Raw genomic sequence first — 23,759 nt, 5'->3', positions numbered from 1 at the left:
TAAGCTTTTATTGATTCTAAGAAGTAATGTAAGTTTCTGTGAACCTGACGACTGAAGAAATTTATATTTTATCAAATTGGGGAAAAAGAAAATTGACATCTCATCATATTCTACTGTTCAGCAAAGCCACCTTAAATCATTTTGGGAGAGTATCTTGGTGAAAATATTTTATAGTGATACTTCAAAAGAATAGGATGCTCCTTTGCATTTCCTTTTAATTGGTTTCTAGAAGCTTTCAACTGAAATGTAGCAAATTAAGATGTTAGAAGGTTTAATCCTGAGATTTCTTCTTACGTTATTTTAGTGATAACTGGGATTTATAAACGAGACTTTTGTAATATACAGAATAGGGAACTTGCAAGTCAACTTTTAAAAGAATTTCTTTGAAATTATTTTTTTCTTGAAAATAATGAGGTTCAGCATAATCTATTTCTAGTACATTTATCATGTTTGTATTAAGCTTTATTAAGTCATTGTTATTAACAACTGGAGCCCCACCTAAATATGTTTTGGTATTCATCTTACCCACAGACCTGATAGAGAGTGTGTGTGGGTATTTATCTGGAGTTAGAAAATCTTAGTTCTAACTAGCTTCTAATTTTGTTACTACACACCCCTGCAATCACTCTTCCTAATGACCCCTCCCCTCAGCCCCCAACCCTGAAGTCTGCACCCAAGCAGCCAGCTGCACACCCTATATCTTTGAAGATCCTAAAGTTCATCTTAATAATGAACATGATTTCTTCCTAATCCATAATATATCCTCATTGAGTTTTTATAAAAATTGTATTTTTCCTTGAATTGTAAGTTTCCTTGAGCCTCTCAGAGGATGTGTGGCCTGAGCTTTGCATAACTCTGGCCCTGCCTTCCACTTCGGTGCTACTCCTTCCCCAGGGGGAAAATTGTGGCCCTCCTTCCGAATAATGGAGCTGCTTGGTTAGACATCTTTGAGATTTTTTCAGGTCTAACAAGCTTTGATTCTAGACATAAATTTTGTCATAATTTTGCCTGTTGCCTGGAAGAACATTGGCTGAGTGAGAACATTCGACAAGGATTTCTGTGTCCCCAGCAGGCTGGAGAAAATTACTGTTGGGCTGCTCTGGAGAAAATATGTGACAAAATTGAGGTGAATGTTCAGGCCCCTGCTGGGGCTCCAGGTTGTAAGGTGTGGGTCCAAGGAAAAGAGTAGGAAAACACCCTCCACTTGTGTTGGAGGCTCTAGATACCTGTCAAATTAAGAGATGTTTTCAAATATCAGGACCATTTTTGACTGGTGGTCAAGAATGCAGATCGATTACTTAGAGCAACACTCGTGGCTGCAGCTTTAATAGGCTACTATCACCAATCAAGAATCTGAATCTTGATGGAAAGACGTTTGTAAGGACAGAATCTGATGAGTTCTAAAATTGAAAAAGTTGATGAAATACAATATGACTGTTTTTCCTTCCTGTGAATTCCAATATCAATTTTCATACTTCTTTCCATGTGTACATTTTTAGAATACAATGTATTTTTTTCCTATAGCATGCAATTGTTACTTGAAAGACCCAAAGTATATATAAGCTCATTTATTTTGTTTTAATCTAGTAAAGAGAAATTGCCCAACAAATTCATCGAAAGGCTGTGCAAGTCCGCCAGGTTGCCTTTGAATAATGAACTTATACACTCCTTAGTGTCCAAGTAAGTAAGATCTACATCCTTCATGGGAATTATCCTTCATGTTTTTCTTTAGGGGACTATTCCTGGTTTTCCATTTACCTTTCATTACCTTTGATTTACCCTTGACTATTTTGATTATATTATTGATGACACACCTCCATTTTAACTACTACAAAAGGAAAACTTAATTATGATTTAAATGTTAGAGAGCCTATTATGAATTACTAAAGGCCTGGTGCACGGGATTCATGCACTGGTGGGGGGAGTGGCCTGCGGGGATCAGCCCGCAGCAGGAGTAGCTGCTCATCTCGGTCAGCAGGTCAGCTGAGTGGCTGTGGACCCGCCCTCTGAGCAGCGGCTCCCACTGTGGGAGGGCACTGACCACCAGTGGGCAGCTCCTGCATTGAGGGTCTGCCCCCTGGTGGTCAGTGCACGTCATAGCGACTGGTTGACTGGTTGTTCTGCCATTCGGTCGCTGGGCTTTTATTATATAGGATTATTTTATCTTCTTACCATTAAGACACACTTGCATATACTTAGGTTGTGGGGCAAAATGAAAATGCACAACTTCATTCGTTATGAGGGTATTAGATGTAAAATTCAGAGCTATTTTTCAAAGCAGTAGTTCTTGATGGCTAAAGACATGCCATAAGAGGACATGGTGTTATTAGCACAGGGCTCTTCTTGCTAGAGCACCAGATGTAAAGCATAGAGACTCTAATGTCACAAAAGGGAAGCATGGTGAATTGCTTTATAAAACAAATCATTTATCCTGTTGAACCTAACTTTTGACTTCCTGGCACCACCTTGAAACCACCTAGACTCTGGTCATCTTTTATGCTTCCTATGGCTTGACTCCGGCCCCTCCTATGATGTACTTATCTTGATAACAATGACATTTTGGTTGCATGCTAGGTATTGCTATCATTGCTTTGAATGTATTATCTCATTTCCTTTGCGAAAACAATTTGATGAGAACAGAACTATTATCCTCCTATATTACATGAAGATGCTGAGGTTTAGAGAGATGATTTTGCCCAGAGTAACATAGTTTAGAACAGTGATGGCGAACCTTTTGAGTTCGGCGTGTCAGCATTTTGAAAAACCCTAACTTAACTCTGGTGCCGTGTCACATATAGAATTTTTTTGATATTTGCAACCATAGTAAAACAAAGATTTATATTTTTGATATTTATTTTATATATTTAAATGCCATTTAACAAAGAAAAATCAACCAAAAAAATGAGTTCGCGTGTCACCTCTGACACGCGTGTCATAGGTTCACCATCACTGGTCTAGAATAAGATCTGTGACTTAACTCCTGGACTTTTCAAATGCATGCCCCCTGCTTCTAACCATTTTGAATTATTGTCTAAATAGCCAGTAGATTAGAATATATTGACAGTTCTATCTCCTTCCTGCTGCTTCTCACTCTCTCATCTCCATTCTCACTATTTTCACTCTTGTTCGGACCCACATTTCTTCTTGACTTTTTCAGGGTTTCCACATTGTTCTTTCTTCCACTAATCTCTTAATTTTATTTTTAATTATTTTTAATTTTTTATTGATTAAGTTATTACATATGTGTCCTTATCCCCATGTTACCCCCTATCCCCCCCCCCGACTCATGCCCTCACCCCCCCCCCCCCCCGTTGTCTGTGTCCATTGGTTAGGCTTATATGCTTGCATATAAATCCTTTGGTTGATCTTAATTTTAAAATCTATCTTTACATACAGCAGCTAAGTACCTTAGAGTAAAAATATCATAATGCAATTCTTCTACTCACAAACCTTCTGTACCATCTCAAAGAAAGACCAAAGTCCTTAGCTTTGAACTCTTTTTCTCCATCATGGAGCTTAGGGTTGTCATTTGGAGCATTGTTCTCAAGCAGGGTCCGGAGTAGGGAGTCCTCATCTGAGACAAAAGGAGAAATGGAAAGAACAGATAAAACTTAATCCCATGTGGGAGAACTAGGATCCAAGGTATTAGGAGGGGGATTAAGAAGAGGGCCAGCCTGACCGGTGTTAGGGCATCGTCTCATACACTGAAAGGTGGCAGGTTCAATTACCAGTCAAGGCACATGCCCACAATGCAGTTTGATCCCTGGTCAGGATGCATATGGAAGGCAACAGATTGATGTTTCTTTCTCATATTAATGCCTCCCATCTCCCCCTCTCTTATTCTCTCCAAAATCAATTAAAGAAACATATTTTTGGGTGAGGATTAAAAAAAAATAAAAGGGTGTGGGTGTGCATTAGATGGATATGGAGTTGTTTTGTACATCTGCTCTATTTGCTTATACTTGCTAGCAGCAGGGTGAAGGATAACTAGGTCATCCTGGAGTAAAAGACCTGAGATGAGGTAAGCAGACCTAGGAGTCAGGGTTCTTCACAGTTAACACATTCCCAAAACTCCCCTTCCCATTCCCACTGGTCAAGCCAAATGGGCCAGTTAGCATTTCACATGGATACCTCCTGCCTTCCCACTTTTATTTGTCTTTTTTTCTTACTATTTTTTTCAGTATAGAGTAACTTCCATTTTTTTCACTTGCTGAAAGCTTGCCTTTCCTTTAAAACTCTTTTCAAGTAGTACCACCTCCATGAAGCCATCCCAGATTGCTTGGCTGACAGTGATTATCTCCTCCTAAGGCAGCGGTTCTCAACCTGTGGGTCGCGACCCCTTTGGCGGTCAAACGACCCTTTCACAGGGGTCGCCTAAGACCATCCTGCATATCAGATACTTACATGACGATTCATAACAGTAGCAACATGACAGTTATGAAGTAGCAATGAAAATAATTTTATGGTTGGGTCACAACATGAGGGACTGTATTTAAAGGGCCAGAAGGTTGAGAACCACTGTTCTGAGGATTCTCACAACACTATTTATGTTTCTCTTTTTGGCCCTCACCTTGTAATGAAAATTTGTGACTGATGTTTGATCTATTCAGATGCAGACCTACTTCTAACCTGTTTGATTTACCACCTTTAAGCAAACAGTGTATTGTTGCATGCACCTCATATTCCTTACCTCTAGAATGAGATAACAATATCTATTTCCCAGCGATTCTGAGTATGAATTGAGATAACATACATAAAATACTGCCCCTGGGTCTAAGTTTTGATTGGGAACTAGGAGAGTAGTTTCAGTTGGAATCCATAGACCACACACTCTGACTTAGAAATGAACTGGAAGAAACCTATGTGCTTTTACATAGAGGAAGTCTTGTTTTTAACAGTTGGATATGAATGCCTTTCACATTTCAAGCTATTTTGTAGTCAGGCAACTGTGGATGTTTATTAGAATTTCTCTTGATGGTCTCAAGGATGAGGTATCCTGGGAAGTCCAGAATGTGGGAGCCTGACCTCTGGAGGCCCTACATGTTTCTTATCCAATATTGGGGCCACCAAGTCATCATCCTCTCATTCTCTCAGCAGACTGTTTTGTCTTTGCCTTTACAATTTGACACTAAAGGCAGGGAGACTATTCCACAACTCACTTCGAGGTCCTCCCAGTCTCAGAACACATCTGCCTCTGAGGCCAGCTTTGCTTTAAGGAGGTCATCCCTCGGAGCCACTAAGCCAACCATGTTCAGTCTAACTTTGCCTCTAATTGTGCAGTGACCCTTCTCGACACTCAGGAGAAACTTCAGACTAATCAGATTAGAAAATGTCTCATTCTCATTCCCCTCTCCCTCCAATATGCCCTGCCACGATTTGGGTCACATGCTTGGTGTTTTGCATCATCTCCACAGATTCCTTTCAAAGGCTGCCCTAATTCCTAACGGGCCCATCAGCCTTCAGCCTACATTTATATTCTGCATTCTTATTGTTCCCCATAGACTCCACAGGGCTTTCCAGAGCCTTGACCAGACTCTCCTCCTGCACAGCCCTCCTGTGGCACGCTAGCCAGAGCCCCTCTGACGTCTACAGTCTCCCGTGGGAGGCAGCCGTGGAGTTTGTTGATTTGTTTCAATGCACACTCTGTCCAGAGGCAGTTTTACCTGCCTTGAGATAGAACTGGGCAGCTGTTGAACAGCTGTATAGCCCTGAATTCATACTAGGAGACCAAAAACAATATGGCTAATGGTTTGGATGTTTCTTTCACTCAGTGATCATTACCCATGTGTTTCTCCTGACCCTATGTTTTGGTACTAAGATTTTCCTCTATTTCCATTTTTTTTGTTCTTTATTGGGTATTTTCCTTATTAGCAAAACTCAAGCGGGAATCAGGACTTCAAAATATTTCCACATTCGGATACCCCAGCCCCCATCAGTTTGTGCTGTGGTAGGTGATATGAGGTCACCTTACTTACCAAATGAAGTCATTTTACTAATGCACAGAGCATCAGACTTAAATATCTATGTAGTGGTACCTATTACCCATTAATAACAGGAGTAGCACTCTGTATTGACATAGTGCCAAGAGCCCTAGAATATTTTGTAAATCCTTGAGCATATTAAGAGGAGCATTTTAGTTGATGGCAGGTATGATTCCTCATTTCACAAATGGAAATATTGAGGTATAAGGAGGCTCTCTCAATGAAAGAGCATGCTTCAGGTTAAGATGAATCTCTATTGGAATAACAACTCCCTAAGATACCCAAATCTTTGTTCCTATCTGAGCTCCTAGGGATAAGGACTATGTCTCGTTCATCTTAGCAGCCTCAGGAACTTGTTCTATGCCAGTATGTTGGGCAGGGGGCAAAAACAGCTTCATTTCTACCAGACCTGAATCTGAAGTACAACTGTACTGCCTCCTTCCCATGTGAACTTCATAAATTGAATCAACCCCTCTGAGCCTTCATTTGTATATTAATATTTCCTCAGTACTACCAAGAAATTCTGGTTCTCAAACCATAACAAGTAGCGAGTATTCTGAGGTCATTCAATTCTGTGTTCCTTGTGGGACTAGGGAGGAAAGAGGTAGCCTCCTTCCCTAATTGTGGATCAAGACTTGGAATAGTTGGAAATTCAAGTGCAGCTCTTTCCCCAGCAACTCTGCCCCAAGCTAGTCTTTTACAGCTGGCTTTGGGCTCCATGGAATGCCTTCGAATTGGCCTCCCAAGAGAGCTGCTGCCTCATCCAGAAATATCATTTAAAATGGAAAAAGTTAACAGGGCTTTAAAATTATCTCATTATACTCTACCCAGCCTCACCCTCTGCCCCCTTCCAGAGGCATGGTTTAGGTTCAAGTGATTTCACCAACAATACCTGGCAGGAAAGCTGAGGGGCAAGGGTTGAACCATGTAGCAGCTATTGTTGCAGTGTTTGGTACACTGGGAAATTTTCACAGAGAAGGCTCTCTCTCTCTCTCTCTCTCTCGCTCTCTCTCTCTTTTCCCTCCCTCCCTCCCACATCTCTCCCTCCCACATCCCTCCCTCCATTCCTCCCTCTCATGCTTTCTATCTTTTCAAATATAAGGTGATTTGTACTTTAAGGAATTTTTAAATATTCAAAACCATGTGGACCAACAGAACATTGATCGTGTGTACAGTCTGTACTTGGCAGCTGTGACCTGCCTCACTGAGATGATCTGTGCTGGGATCACAATTGAAATTTAGAGGCCTGGCTATTTGAGACAACCAGAGTTACTCATTGACAACTTGGGCAATGCCAGTTTTCTAACTCTACATGTTTGTTGGCACAGTTGCCCAGAGCTCCAATTTTTTTCCCAAGTTTCAGGTTTTTAAGAATCTCACCAGGTGCTTCAGTGAGCACCTCTGGGTTTTCTGGATAATGAATGGAAACCAAACACAATTAAGTGAGTTTAAAGTGTGTCTTCATTGCCCTTCTTCTTTCCCTAGTCATGCAGCTAGCCCATTCCTGTAAGTCATATTATGGTCTTTGCAGCAGAGGGGAACCCATATTAGTCTTCAGCAAAATACCGCTACTGCTGTACGTTTTCTCTTCACAGATGGTGGAAATCAAGCAAATCAGCATTATTCCCCATGACAAGTAGATGGATGGATTCTACAGTTTTCAAGCCATTCATCATGTTTGGGAGGGGGAGCAAGAACAGCCATCAAATGACACATTAGAGTCACTTCTAAGAACTCCCACCTAGTGAGGCATTGGGAATCATGCTTGGGGTCATTATTTTCTAGAGAGGATCCAGATAAATTGCCTCCTCTCCCTCTTCTTCCACAAACATGTCCCTTAGTTTGTTCAGGGAAGGAAGTGGTGGCTTGCTCAAGTATCAAAGGGAAAGAAGAATTTATGGAGATTTTAGGAAAACACTTTAGTGCTGTGAACTGGGAATTTAAAGTGTGGAGTCTGGCTTTTAACAAGCATAAGAACACTTAAAAACAAGAGTTAGTGCTGCCCTTCAGGTCAGTTACCCTGGAACTCTGTGCACTGATTTCAACAATGTTGTCATAGAAAGTTCTTCTTTGAAATTGTTTTTTTCCCAAGAATTTCCTCTAGAGTGGCAAATCATTATCCTTTGACCATGGGTGAGTCTTAGCAAGAGCCAAATATTTGAAAAGGAACAAAGTAGGGGACTCAGGTGGAGAATCAGGATCTTAACATTTGTGGTCAGAAGTATAGCATGTACTAGTATACAATTCATAATTTGAAAGGATGGGTAGGATTTGGCGAATGATGGCCTGTAGTCACAAGGCAGGGAGGATTCCATGATGGGTGACTAGAGAGATAATACTCAGGGTTGGATGTAGGCACTGACCTAGTTGTTCTCACTCTCCTAATAGTCTAGCCTTTCTCCATCTCTGAACTGCTTCACCTTGTCTCCTTCTCCTCCATCCTGAACTATTTTTATAGCTGGAGCTTCCCTTTGTAGCCTAGTCTTCTTTCTCACACAGTGTCATCTAATAATCTACACTAATAAAAGAGAAACATGCAAATTGGTGTCACTCCGGTACACCCACCAGCCAATCAGAGCGACTATGCAAATTAACCCAACAAAGATGGCGGTTAATTTGCATATGCAGGCACGGAGCAAAGACAGAAGGCTCAGGCCAAAGTGAAGACTGAAGACTGAAGAGGCTTGGCTTCTCCGCTGCAGCTGCAGCGGAAAAGTCAAACCTCATTGCAGCCAAGGGGAGAAGCCAAGCTTTGCTGCGGCCGGAGGGGAAAAGCTTAGCCTCAAGGCTTGGCTTCTCTGCTGCGGCCAGACCAAAGGCCTGGGTCCCGGGTGCCAGAGGAAAACCGGTGCCTGCAGCCAGAGGAAGGAAGGCCTATTGCATGAATCTTCATGCAATGGGCTTCTAATAACATATATTAGACATAGAATCTATCCTATATAATAAAAGGCTAATATGCAAATAGACCGAACGGCAGAATGACCAGTTGCTATGATATGCATTGACCACCAGGGGGCAGACGCTCAACCCCGGAACTGCCCCTTGGTGGTCAGTGCACTCCCACAGGGGAAGTGCAGCTCAGCCAGAAGTTGGGCTCATGGCTGACGAGTGCAGTGGTGGTGGCAGGGAGCAGGCCTAAGCCATCAGTCAGATATCCCCTGAGGGATTCTGGGCTGCAAGAGGATGCAGGCTGGTCTGAGGGACCCCCCTTGAGTGCATGAATTTTGTGCACCAGGCCTCTAGTATATATATAGTGTCCCAAAATTCACGCAATAAGTAATTTTGATAGAAAACACAGGTTTATAATTAAAAATTGTAAATTTTTTATTGATTTATAAAGTATACAGTATAGGGTTATGTACGGACACACAGTATAGGGTGTGTATAATAGCACATCGGGTAAATGGCCTCCACGGCTTTGCTGGCACATACGCAAAGCCGTGGTCTTCATTGATCTTCATTGTCCCTACTCCTGGGCCATAATTGGTACTTGGTAATGCTTATTAAATTGAAGGGATTGAAATCAAAGGGCAACAGATATTAGAATGATTCAATAAACCAAGTAAAATTAGGCTTTTATTTTTTTGTTGTTGTTGTTGCTAATGCTCACGCAAAATTCAAATCTTGCGTGAATTTTGGGACACCCTATATAAAAGCCTAAGCAACCGTTTGACCGGTTGCTATGATGTGCACTGACCACCAGGGGGCAAACGCTCAATGCAGGAGCTGCCCCCTGGTGGTCAGTGTGCTCCCACAGCAGGAGCACTGCTCAGCTGACCGATAGGTGCCAGACTGCAGGGCTCATGGCTGGCCGTCGCAGCGGAGCGGCAGAGAGCCTACCGAGCGATGGCGGCAGGCACAGTGGGGCCGGGATGAGCAGGAACAGCAGGGAGGAGCTGCAGGCAGAAGTGGCAGGCAGTGTTGGACTGCCAGTTTCGGCCCGATTCCTGCAGGCCGTGCTGAGGGACCCCACCAGTGCACAAATCTGTTCACCGGGCCTCTAGTATTTTATAATAACAAATAAGGGCATGAAAAATCTCACTATATCAGTGGTCCCTGGGAGGAAGCTATGTGCAGAATTTTGGAACAGGAAAGAAGACCCAGAATAATTACCCATCATGCTCCCAACTTGTGCTCCTTCCTTTCCAAGTCTGACCTGTATGAGTTTCTATCTTGAAAAGTATGTTTCAAGGTTTCTCATCTACTTTTTACACTTTTTAAAATTTTTATTTATATCAAACTGATGCCTATTCTTAGTAAAAAAATAATAAAAATCATTCTAAAAAGTTATTCTAACAAGAGAAGTTTCCAGCTGCATCCCTCCCCACCCCATTCACAAGGAGCAACCACTTTCAGTCCTTGTAGCTGTTTCTGCAGACATTTAAATAGCATGCACATACAGCTATTTCTGTATTTTTCATTTTTAGATACTACTACTAACTTCCTGCTATGATCCTTGAGAATTTGACATAATATTTGTTCCCATTATTGTTTTTTCTGGATGCTCTTAGGATCTTCTCCTTATTCCTGATGTTCTGGATGGGGCTCTATGGTGTATGTATGTGTGTGTGTCTTTGTCTGGCTATATATAGATTCACTGTGTCTCAAGACTCTGTACTTTGGTTCTGAGAAACTGTCCATTAATTTTTTTTAGATTATTACTAGTAGCTTTATTTTTTAAAGTAGATGTTTCTTTTTTATTGTTGACAGTATTACTTATTTCTTTTTTTATAATTATTTACTTTTTATTTTATTTTTATTTTTTATTATTTTTTTTACTTTTTTCCCTTTATTGATTAAGATATTACCAATGTGTCATCCCCCCAATGTCCCCTCATTCCCCCCAATCCTGCCCTCACCCTCACCCCCTGTTGTCCACATCCATCACTTATGCTTATAGTATTACTTATTTCTAAAGTTTGTTACACTATCATTCCCATGGGAAAAAAACGCACTGTATATCTTTTTTTTATTTTTTATTTTTTGTCTAAGGCCTCTGGCCATTCAATGGGGGAAGAGGGAGGGGGAGAGACAGCGAGTACAAGGAGCAGGGGAGCCCCAAGACCAGTCCCATGCCCTGCCCTCCATGCTGGTCACAGTCAGTGAAGCAGCAGCTGCACGCCCAGTGCCAGGCCGGTGGCGGCCCCCGCCTTCAGGCTGCCTGCGGGGATGGGGGCCCTGTTACACAGTTCGCCATCGCAGCAGGTGGAGATGAGGCTGTAGGTGGCGCCCTGGTAGGTGACAGCTTCCTCATTGCCGCATGAGGTGGTTTCCATGCAGCCTTTGTTGATGACGTTGCTGAGGCCGGGGGCTGTTCCTTCGCCAATGAAGCAATCCTCGTCGTCGCCACAGGTCATGGGGATGCCGGCGCAGTCCAAGGAGTCGGTCAGATCACAGAAGACGCACTCCTTGGCGCCTGTCGCGAGTTGGGGCAGAGCCACCACCAGGAGCAATAGCCAGCCACGGACCATGGTGGCCTGGTGACACTGGGCCTCCTGGAACTGCTGAATGAAACTCCGCACACCCACAAGACTGTCCCACCTGGTTCTGGCCTCCCAGGCTCAGCACTTGGAGTGTCCTTGCTTCCCAATGCTCCGTGTCCCTCTCAGGAGTGTCTTTCTGACCACAGCTCCTGAGTCTCAGGGTCCCAGAAGCTTCCCAGGGACAGAAACCAGCCAGTGGCTGCTGCCCGATGAGAGTATTTGTGGAGCGGAATGGGGTGACCTCACAGACCCCTCAGGGTTCCGCTGGCCACTCTGGGGGTGAGGTCATGGTGGGGGAGGGGTGTCACAATCTGAAGGGCAGCTTGACCAGCTTACTTGCCAGGGAGCAAGGACATGGACACCCCATCGAGGTAAGAACACTCCACCCAGCACATACCATCCTGGCCACTCAGTCTTCGGCTCTGCTGGGTGCCATGCCTGCCCATTGCCCATGCGAGCCCATTTTTCAGATGGGCAAACCAAGGCTCGGGAGGAGAAAGTGATGTGTTCAAGGCCCCAGGGCCAGAATTTGAGCCCAGGTTTATTTAATTTCAAAGAGGGCATTTATTGAGCACCTGCTTTGTGCAAGACCAGTGCTAGATGCTTTAAATAGCAACCGCTGTGATGACAGGACTCACCACAGCTCATAGGCTTGGGCATGTGTTGGGCACCATGCAGGGAACTCGACCCATGTTCTCTCCTTTGAATCTTTCTGAGTATTAGCTCCATCTAATAATAAATAAGAAAATATCAAATATTGAAGCATCCCTGATATTATGTTTTTAAGGTAGCATTTAAACTGACACTTTAGTCCTGAATTCTGCAGTTTGGATCAAATTATATACTATAATTATATTTTCAGGTTTGAAGACAGTGAAGAACAAGTCGATTATAAGACATTTTTCAATGCCCTGAACTGGAGAATAAATCCGGTGCCCGAGTTAATCCAAGAATCACCCTTGAAAGAGGTAAAATTAATACCTGTTTTAAAAACCAGCTGTGGTATCTCCTTTTCATTTCCCCCCTTTCATTCTTAATAATATACTTTATCTTAAAGTCATTTTTCTATGTAAAATATTAACATCAATGCTTTTGGAAAGAGTGCTTATGTATTTCTGGGTATTTGTGTTAAAGGATAATTCACTTTCCATGCTGAGCGAACATCTGTTCTATAAGAGGATGACTTTTCTTATGCAGCTGAATTTTTTTAACCTTAGTCACATCCAATTACATGGAAGATAGGATAATAGGTTATAGTTATAAATAGATATAAACACTGTTATCAAGGGATTCTGGTAACATCATCATGAGCCACAAGTACAAATCTCAAATGGTGAATATGTCAAGAATCCCCAGCGTATCTGTGGCTGTACACACAGGTTTGCCTTGGGTCAAACAATACAGTATGTGGATGCACATTTCACAGTGGAGTCACATTTAAAATGAAAATTTAGTAGAAAAATGCTTGGTTAGGGAAAACAAAGTTCATGTGATCAGATGGTGCTCTCAACATTGTGGAATTGTCTAAATTCTCTAGGATCTCTTTGGACCAATTGTCTTGAAGGAGTGGGTGGATGGGTGGTGGTTTGTTTATATTTTAACATGCTCCAGAAATTGATTTTCTTGGGAAAATCCCTTGATAAAGCAAATGTCATGTGTTTGATACTCCCAGAAAAGAGGCATTTATTCCTCTGGATCTCTGCTGACCAGCTCATTATGGCCTGGCCTGGACTGGTGCCCCTGGGGAGTGCCCTCAGGCATGTAGCTATTCTGGAGTGTCAGGCAGCTTTAGAACTTCCAGATGATTGGGAGACAGTGATGGCCTTTGGAATAAAACAGAACTAGGGTTGAATTCTGGATGAGTAACTTCCTTAAACTAATTCATTTATAAATTTTATTCTCAGACACATCATGATTAAGTGTAGACTCTCTGGAGGTTCTATGTTCTGTGCTGGGGTCCAGAGAAAAAGGTCAGGGGCCCACTATTGATACGGGAGTCAATCAATATACTCATGATTTGGAGGATGGCACGATACAGCATGCATGGGATGTAATGGGATGAGGAGGAAGCTGCTTATAAGTCAGACTGGGATTGGGGAGGGACAGGAAGTCTTCTTAGTGGAGGTGATGCTTGAAGTTTCATTGATGAATCCTAAAAGTTAGCAAGGTAGGAAAGTGGCACGGTATGGGCAGGGCATTTCCGAAAGAGACTCTGGGACATGGGACAGCATGGTGCTTGCGCAGAACCAGGAGGAGACAGTGTGGCTGGAATGAAAGCACAGAGGGAAGAATGGAGAAGGAGAAGGCTGGAGATAACTGCAAGTATAAGTTTTGAATATTGTCCTGCAATATATGGAGACCATGGACAAGTTCTAAGGAAGAAAGTTACGTGATTAGGTGAACCTTTTAAAGGGAGCTTGGTCTGGCTGGATGGTGGGTAGATTAGAGAGGGAGCATGGAGATCCATTAGGAGGCTCAGGACTACCATCATCACCATAATAACAGCAAACAGAACATTTACTATGGGCAAAGCGCTATTCTAAGACCTCCAAATCTATTAGCTCATTTAATACTCATAGCAATCCTATGAGGTAGATACTTTTACCATTCCCCTTTTAGAGATGAGGAAGTTAGAGAACTAGCAAGGGTTTGGTAAAGTCAGAAGTTTAACTCAGATCTGTTTTACTGCAGAGAATAAAAAAGAAAAGGAATCTGATAAATATAATTGAAGATACAGGATTTAATGAACTAAAATCCAAGATATCATCACAGAAAATGATACTGTCATTTAATAACCTTTTAATTCTTATCCATGTAAATATTTAATTTTTACATACAAATTATAGAGTTTATATTCTACCTTTTCATTTAATGTTATGCCATTATGTGTTGAATATCATCCATTTGCCCCATGAAGACTTTTCTCCAGCCCCCTCTACCTTTGCTCTGAATCTCAGGCAGCTGACCATTGCCAGCTGCATCATTGGGGCTTGAGCCCTCTGGCCTCCAATTGGGTTGGCCAATGGAATGCAACGACAGGAGAGTGGAGGGTGGGTGGAGAGAGAAATCATCTCCCTCCCTACCAGTCACAAGACACCGACTGCCTCCTCGAACCAAGGCCCACAGCACCTATCCGGAGGCTCTCTCCTTACAGCTGTCCACTCCAGGTTCTGATAAGCACCCTCACATGGCCCTTTAGCCCCGGGTGGTGGTAATGGCACCCCACTGCTACAATCCCCGAGGGAATGGACGATCCCCCGTTGGTTTCCCTAAACACTTCCAACAACTTTGTAGATATTTATTTGATTAAACTCTTCTCAACTTCCACAGTTTGCATGTGCTCTGTTTCCCATGGGATCCTGAGTGAGACACATACTTATTTTTGCTAGTTAGCAACTGTCTTTGTTGTTCTTTTCCTTACTTTCTACTTCTCTCCTTTTTTCTTTTCACCCAATCCACCACCCAAATGTTTACCTGTGTGTTGGGGATTTCATCATCTGTTGTACAAAAATATAGTCATGCTGCATGCATTTATCTTCAGTGTGTTTTTCTCACTGAATAGTAAATCATGGGAAATTTTTCTAGTTTAATATGTATAGACCTCAGCCATTCTTTAATAAGTGTAGTGTGGATATAGAATAATTTATTCATCCATTTCTAATCTTACACTGTGGCAGGGAACTGACAGGGGAGTGGTTATGCTAGAAGGGGCCATGGAGGAGTTGGACCAGATGTGTAGGTTGGTGGAGCCCAGTTGGGCAGAGAAAACCTGTCACTTAGATCTTTGGGGATCACCAACATTTGGGGAGCCTGCCATAGCGAAAAAGTCCCATGTGGGACTTTAGGACAAGATCCACCAGGCTGTGAAGCACCCAGCCCTGAGTGTGATGTGACAATATTCAAGTTTTCTTAAGAACAAGGAATAGCAGGCTTAGCTACTCTGTGGAGGCCAGGGGTTGGGCATCTGTATGCTTCCTTCAGTTTATGAGTTGGTCAGGCTGGCTGTGCCTGAAGCTCCAGAGATGCCATGAATAAGTTCTCTAGAAGTTATTGGCACCTGCCACCACTTAGAACCTGGATGTCTTTACTCCTGGACTGAATGTTATCCTCAAGAGGATCTCATTCCTGAATTCTGGATCTTACTGAGAAATGAAACGGGACTTCTCAACTAATGAAAGCTAAGCAGGACTAGGTACAGATTCAACACCAAATATGTTCGCATCAGCATTAATGGATGAAATGTGTGGTGGGGGTGGGGATTTGAGACACCTTCCCAGTGTAGACTGTTTAACTGAAGTTAATGAGTTGAACCGGGAGGATCCAAAAAAGAGGAACAGGACCACAGGTGTCAGCAACCAGAGACTGAGTAGGACATGGGATTGGAAGGGCAGGGCATCCGGGAATTTCAGCAGGGGTCTCTCCAAAACAGGGAGTACAGTGGTCTGGAATCCTGAAGTTAGCGTTATTCAGCAATCATAGGCTAGTCAGCAGGCTTGGACTGAGCCTTCAGTCCTGCTCAGGGGACAGAATAGGCTAAGTCACTATACCAGTGAGGTTTCATCAGGAAATACACACATAGTACACTCAAAGGAATCAGGGATATGGATTTAATGAAGGGACTCTTGACAGAGGAGTGGGTAGGGTTCAGGAGAACCAGTGAGGGCAGTGGAGCACTCAGGGACTAGCAAGAGTGGGAAGGCTTTACCATTCCTTGGTCTGAAGAAGCAGAGGTGGGTGGGTAGTATTATTGGAGCCCCGTGCAGAAGTTAGAGCATGTCAGAAGGTAGAGGAGTGTAGCCACTGCCAAACCATGGCCAGGCAGGAAGGGAGTAGAGGAAGGGGAAGTGGAATCAACACCCTGATCTCTTGCTACTTGGAATTGGCTGGACCCACCCCAAATCCAGAGAACAAGGAAGCTCAGGAAATGATGCCATCCACAGAGGTTGGCCTCAGTGCGGAGAGCTCCGTGAAAAAAAGGAAGGGCACAAAATGGATCTCCAAGGGGCAAATGGAGAATGATCCAGCACAGTGGTCGACAAACTGTGGCTCGTGAGCCACATGCGGCTCTTTGGCCCCTTGAGTGTGGCCACGAAGTTTCAATTGCACTGTACGTGCACACCCGCACGTGGTATTTTGGGGAAGAGCCACACTCAAGGGGCCGCAGTTTGCCGACCACTGATCCAGCATAGTCTGTTACAAGAATAAAGACTTGGGCTCAGGAGAACAAGCCATACAGCGAACATATAAGCCAGATTCAGACTAATAGCTCCTGGATCGGTCTGCTGGATGTCAGGACTGGTCCCCTGGACTGGTCCCCTGGACTTAGATGAGGCTCCTCTACCTGTGATGGTTAGGTGAGCTCAGCTAATAGGGCTGGGGCCCAACAGCAAATTAGTAAAATTTCTAAGTAGGACTCTGATTGTAGCTAGCCTTGCTTTGATTAGGCCTACTGCCCTTTGGTGAGAGATTTTCCTACGTGGGTGTGTGTAAGTTGACATCCACTATGACTGTTGACTGTGGCCTAGAGCCTGGATTCTCAGGTGCTCCCTTAGCCAGGCCTCTGCCTGGCCCCCACATTGGGGCTGTAATTTAACTCTCACTCCATTATGCGATTATCTATGGTCTCAGCATGTGGCCCCGACTCTGTCACAGCCTGGAGACCCCCTTTCCATTCTATTGTGCTTTCTCACAGATGGTAGCTGTAAAACTGGCAAAATAGGTCCCACTGTTTAGAATCGGTCTGGTTAATCTCAGAAGTCACATTAAAAAAATAACACTAAAATCAGTCCTCATATAAACTTTATAAGTAGCACTGGGTGACTGGAGTCTTATCTTTGGACGTTTCTGAGAAAATTGGATGCGGCTTCATTTCATAAGCTCTGGACCTGCAGAAGCATCAGCAAATGGCTCTAAAGCTCTCATGTCACAACAGTATGATATATACCCTTGGCAGTGGGAGTAGGGGACAGTTTGGTGCACCTTGGGATATATCTTTGGGCACCCTACTTGTGGAGGATCTTCCTTTGATATTTAGAGGGTAGAATGACCTGTGACATTTTATTGCCCCAACAACCTTGTGAGAAGGAAATGTATCATCCCCAATTTATAGATAAGAATCAGAGACTCAAAAGCATTCTTAAAGGTAAAGATTATATAATTAGGGAGTAGTGCCAACACTTTAATGAACAGTTATTCCTAATATTTCAGGTTGGATTTAACAATTAATTAGATTATTAATCATTCTCACTGGTAAACACATACTGATTACCTAACACAAAACAACAGCATAGTGGGAAATGATTTAAAGTGTTGGATGATGTCTACTTGAACTGTATGTCTGTCTGTCACTAAAGCTCAAAAAAATCTGTGTCCTTGAAAACTTTACTTGTCCTGTAATGCAGTTTTTTTTTAAAAAAAATATGTTTTTATTGATTTTAGGGAGAGAGAGGAAGTGAGAGGGAGAGAGAAACATCAATTGGCTGCCTTCTGCACGCCCCACTACTGAGCTCACATCCTGGGCATGTGCCCTGAGCAAGAATTGACCCAGTGACCTCTTGGTGCATGGGATGATGCTCAACCAACTGAGCCTCACCGGCCAGGGATGTAATGCAGTTTTAAGGAGAAATTTCTTGCTTATAATTACACCTGTGTTTTAGTTACATTCACACAGATGACAACTTTATTGAAGCTTTGTCTGGGGCAGAGGGAAGCAATTGTGAAATATTGTTATTACAGTAAAGACAGAAATGCATAGTAATATAAGCAGATCTCATGGCTTGACATATGAGCTTAAGTCATCAGAATACTCAATTATCTTGACAAGTATTTGTGAACTATCTTTCCAAAATTAATTTTAATTTGTTTTACTGAAACTTAACTTTTTATGATTTTGTCAACTTAATTTGATTACTTCCAAAGTCATGTCAACCTATTACAAGGAAGAAAATCCAATAAAACCACAACTTCAATTCCATGCACACTACTGGACTTTTCTACAAATTCATAGATATTTCCTGTAGAAACATCCTTTTTCAAGTGAAGGGAGGGCAATAGTAGGGTGAAATCACTAACATGACTCTATCAGCCTTACATTTGGGAAGAATAAAAATAACCTTGTTTCACTGAAGCGTGGAATTTAATTGGCTCCTGATCTTTTCCCCTCATGCATCTGGTGGCCAGTACTACAGTAGAAAATCTTAAACTAGAAGGAGACATAATCCAATTAAATTTCCTTTTAAAAATGTCAAAGCAAATAAATCCAGGGCCCATGAGCTCTCTCATAGCTTTGCTGTTCTCACTGGGCAGCTGCTATTTACTGGGTTTCCATCCAGTGCCATCTTTGCTTCCCACTTCAAGGGTGTGTGATTTTATAATTGGCAGCTACATTTCTTCACCATTGATGAACAAGTAATCTATTGCCAACTTGTTTGACATCTGAAGTAGCTCTAGTGACAGCCAGCTTGGAAGATGTCATGGGGTCCGCTGCAAACAATGATTCCCAGCCATTTTACAGTCAGGATTTTGCATTGTGGTTGAATTTTACTCAGTGCCTCACAGTTCTTCCTTTTCTCATAAAATGCTACGTGGCACATGTCCTTTTGCTTCAGATTAAATTGATTTTTTTTTATTTTTTGGAAATTTGGGCACTATCTCTTGAGTTACCTGCAAGTCACATTGGAAACTCTGAATTTATTCACAATTTGTCAGGAAGTTGCTTTGTTCTGAGATGTTTTGTGACTTTCATAGATATTAGTTTTGATAAATGCAAGATGGCATAATGCCTTCGTTTGACTTCCTTTAGAAGCTAAAATGGAAACAAGGCTTGGAACATAGTTTTTTAGGGGGGTGGGGATGAAAAGAGCACTAGTAAGGGATTGGAGAAGTGAGAAATGGAAGAAAAGGAGCTTATAGGGTATATTATTAAATCAGTAACAAATGTGGATGACTGGAGCTTAATGCCTCTGAGAAGCACAGGGATGCAGTAGCCAAACAGGTTATCCCACCCCCAAGTGCAAGGGGTGCAATAGCCAACAGGTACCTCAGAGTTATCTCACACCAAGTGTAAGGGAGCTGGTGGTTGGAAGTCAGGCTGGTATGAGCCAAGTGGAGAGGGTGAAGGAATGGGGAAGGGCACTGGCAGAGCCTGCTTCACAAAGACATTTAAGATTCCAACATGTACCATCCAGGGAGCTCCTTTACAGAAACACAAGCAGGCTCACCCTCATCTTGAAGGAGGAGGGGGGACTGCTGTGGATGAGCTCTCCTGTTGTAAAATTACCATGCAGTTATTTCCACTTAAATTTACATGCACTGCTGGGAATGCAATATAATCTGGAGTTTTCTTTGCATTTTGTGGTGTAGGATGAATAAAAGGTCAATGAAGACAAAGGCTATTTTAACTCACTGCCCCAATTGTCCTAAATATTCTGTAATGTTTACAGCTTTTGTGGATTTATTAGAACAATTAGGCATGGTAATATGGGGATTCTCCTGTCACCAAAGATCTATTTATTTTACGAAGAGATTGGCCATGTTATTTCTTTAGATGGATCCAAGTATGGGCAAAAAATATGAAGAGATATATTTTCTCTCTACTTAATTGATATCCTCTCTTCCAAGTTGCTTAAGGCTTAGCTCCTGCTTCCTACCCTCCTTTGGATTCCAATCTGATTTGTGTTAGTTTATTTAAACTAGTAATTGGGAAATCTTCCTAAAATTGCGGGTTGGCTATAATTCTGGTACCAATTCCAATGTATAGATTTTTCCCCTATACCAAGCAATTCTCAACACCAGCCGTGTGTCCTACAATTCAACTCAGTTTGACAATATCTACCCAGTGATAGCCTGAGATCTCACAGGTTAGTGGTTCAGCCCTACAAGACTGCCTCCCCACTTCAGACACCGTTTACATGTCCAGGTGTCACCTGAGAAGCTGGCCAATGGGCTGTAGGTTAGAGGTGCCCTTCTTGGGTTTGATTAATTTGCTAGAGTGGCTCATAGAACGTAGAGAAACATTTTACTTACCGATCACTGGTTTGGAAGAGCCAGATGGAAGATATGCAAAGGTCAGTGATGGCGAACCTTTTGAGCTCAGCGTGTCAGCATTTTGAAAAACCCTAACTTAACTCTGGTGCCGTGTCACATATATAAAGTTTTTGATATTTGCAACCATAGTAAAACAAAGACTTATATTTTTGATATTTATTTTATATATTTAAATGCCATTTAACAAAGAAAAATCAACCAAAAAAATGAGTTCGCGTGTCACCTCTGATACATGTGTCATAGGGTTGCCATCACTGGCATAGGGCGAGGTATGGGGAAAGGGTGAGGAGCTCCATGCCCTCTCCAGGAGGGCCTCTATCCCCAAATTTTGTGTTTAGCAACCCAGAAGCTTGGAGGTTACTGCAATAATAGGACTCCAACACGTATTTTTTTCAGAGGACACGATTCAACCCATAACACTACCCCTTTCTTTTATGACCACTTCAAACCAGTCACCTTGCAGGTATTATATGTTCTACTGTAGCAGAATCTTTCAGATGTGGCTCTTATGCATCCCAGCTGCCGCTGCCCTGGTTATGACACACTCATTTCTCCCCAGGATGATTGCAGTAACCTCCGAAGTGATGGTCCTTTATTTCATTCTTCATACGTCCCAGTTGTGTAATTAATCACTAATCAGATTTCTTTGGCTGAGATGCACCAATGACTTTCTTTAATCACAGCATAGAGTATAAAGTGGCACTGGTTTGGCCCCATCTTTTCCTTCCAACTGCCTTTCTTGCCTCTTTGTGCTGTGTGCCCCAAACCATTGCACAACTTACACTTTCTCAAAAATCGATGTCTCAGTCTCCAGGCTTTTGCTTAGGCTGTTCCCTGGGCCTGAGACAGCCTTCATGACTTTAATCCCCTGCTAAACTCCTTCTTCTATAAGATCCAAGTGAAATATCACTTACTCAGGTTGCTTCCACAATTTAATCACATATAATTATTGAGGCCTTACTTGTGTTTCAGTGATATCTTGTGGTTTTGGATACCAATTTAGCTGTAGGTAACATATAGCACCTCTTATATAAAATAATCATCCTTGAAAATAGAAATTTAAGGAGCCACAGTTATCGGCTTTTCCTCTTATGTTGATGTTGATATGAATTGACCATTGCAAAAATAAATAAAAAGTATGCATGTGCATATGTGCATCTGTATAAATTTATATATACAAGATTTTTTGAAAACTCTTTGACACGTTTATTACTCATATAATTTTGTTGCAACCTACCTCATAAAATTCTTAAACCTCTCTAGAGTGAAGGTATTTATTTTTATGAAGTTAGCACACATATGTATCATATACTATATAATAAGTATATGTGTATATATTTATGCTACATATATATGAAGTATATGTAAAGTAGCTTATCCCCAAGAGCATATTGTGAATGATCCAGTGTTTTTTTCCATTGTTAGATTGAAGAAATAGTAACCAAGCAGCCTGTATAGCTAGTAGTTTGGCTTTTAAAAAAATGAATTCTTAATAAAGCATAAGAGGAGCTACCACTGCAATAATGCTGTATGACAAACAGACACCTCCCCTGATATTGTAGTGGTTCTTTTTTTATTATTTAAATATATATTTTATTGATTTTTTACAGAGAGGAAGGGAGAGGGATAGAGAGCCAGAAACATTGATGAGAGAGAGAGACATCAATCAGCTGCCTCCTGCACACCTCCCACTGGGGATGTGCCCGCAGCCAAGGCACATGCCCCTGACTGGAATTGAACCTGGGACCCCTCAGTTCGCAGGCCGATGCTCTACCCAAACTGGCCAGGGCTTAGTGGTTCTTAACAGCAGGTATTTTTTTTCTCCATAGGCCTGTAGATCAGCTGGGTTTGGCTCCAGCTCTACTTGCTCCACTTGTGTCATTCCGACCAGCAGCAGCTTCATGGGCCATGTTCTTCTCATGGCTACGACAGAGGCACAGGAGGCCAAGCCAAATCATGCCAGCACATTATGGCCTATGGTTGGTACATCTGCTAACATTATATAGGCCAAAGTCAGTCAGATGGCCAACCCCATGTCAAAGGGACAAAAAAAAATCAACTCCATGAGCCCTGACTGGTTTGGCTCAGTGGATAGAGCGTCGGCCTGCGGACTCAAGGGTCTCAGGTTCGATTCCGGTCAAGGGCATGTACCTTGGTTGCGGGCACATCCCCAATAGGGGGTGTGCAGGAGGCAGCTGATCGATGTTTCTCTCTCATTGATGTTTCTAACTCTCTATTCCTCTCTCTTCCTCTCTGTAAAAAATCAATAAAAATATATATTAAAAAAAATCAACTCTATGAAAGGTGTTGCAAAGTCACATCTCAGAGATAATAGGTGTATAATTCTAATCCAGGGAGGGATGAAAAATTGAGCACAAGAATCCAATGTACCACAGAGTCCTTGTGATCCAAAAGTGGACTGCAGAAATGTCTGCTTGGAAAAGAAAATATTTGCCAAGAGCTTATATAACGAGAAACAATTTAATGTTGCATTTACAAAACTAGACTTTGAAATGTGGTTTTAATTATAATCCTTTTCTTTCTTTCTTTTTCTTTTTCTTAGAAATGTGAAGATGAGTGGCTCGGGATGCCATCACCTATTCCTTTCAAATGGGTTAACTATTTTCAATTTTTAGAGGACGTGTATGGTTTAGAGGTGGAGTAACCATGCCAATTCTGCTCAACTCCCTTTGATTCCTTGCTCTAATTTTGCCAACTTTATTTCAGCGGGTATAATTTCATTAAAAACAAAAAAGAAAAAAGGTTCATATTGAATTGAAATCTGCAGACTATAATTAATTTCTTTCTGTCATTTTAGTTTTTCAGAACATCATATTATATACTAATATACCAGCACTATTAAAAATGTCATTTAAAGAAACACTGAACATTTTTATTATATGTATGATTTATTAATGTCAAAGAATCTTATGGTAATTTTGCAAACAACAAATTTGATTTATTGCAACATAAAAAGAAAATGACTTTTGACAGCTATACATAGCAATATAAAATCAAATTATATCAAAGCAATAAATTATGATTGTATTAAACATTTTTGAAATATTTTTACACGTTTGTTACCTGTATAATTAAACTTTGTAGCAGCCTATCTTATCAAAATAATCCTTATACCTCTAGAGTGAAGATATTTATTTTCTGACATTAGCAAATATGTGAGAAGAAAAGGACTACCCCATCCCCGCAACACATACTCTTGGGCACATAAAAATGTGGGAGAGAAATTAAA

General features: G+C 42.0%; 2 protein-coding genes across 2 annotated transcripts in view; one reads left to right on the top strand and one right to left on the bottom strand.

Moving 5' to 3' along the window:
• EFHC2 (EF-hand domain containing 2) overlaps positions 1-23,355 on the top strand; it is a 156,815-nt gene extending 133,460 nt beyond the window's left edge. The window contains exons 13-15 of the mRNA XM_014457422.2: positions 1,588-1,680; positions 12,327-12,432; positions 23,073-23,355. Coding sequence (XP_014312908.2) covers positions 1,588-1,680; positions 12,327-12,432; positions 23,073-23,174 — 301 coding nt within the window. The 3' untranslated portion in view covers positions 23,175-23,355. The remainder of the gene's footprint in view (positions 1-1,587; positions 1,681-12,326; positions 12,433-23,072) is intronic.
• On the bottom strand, positions 11,081-11,452 carry LOC111826403 (sperm acrosome membrane-associated protein 4-like). The gene has a single exon (XM_023755402.1). It carries the CDS (start codon positions 11,450-11,452, stop codon positions 11,081-11,083), a length of 372 nt encoding a protein of 123 aa, XP_023611170.1.
• Positions 23,356-23,759: the final 404 nt, after the last annotated feature.

This window comes from Myotis lucifugus, unplaced genomic scaffold, assembly GCF_000147115.1.
Source record: "Myotis lucifugus unplaced genomic scaffold, Myoluc2.0 scaffold_76, whole genome shotgun sequence".
NCBI classification, from domain to species: domain Eukaryota; kingdom Metazoa; phylum Chordata; class Mammalia; order Chiroptera; family Vespertilionidae; genus Myotis; species Myotis lucifugus.
Note: the sequence above shows the minus strand (reverse complement) of the source record. Positions and strands in the feature narration are given on the sequence as shown.

Excerpts from the sequence above, each read along its gene's own strand:
- LOC111826403 (XM_023755402.1), bottom strand. The coding sequence starts at position 11,452 with ATGGTCCGTGGCTGGCTATTGCTCCTGGTGGTGGCTCTGCCCCAACTC.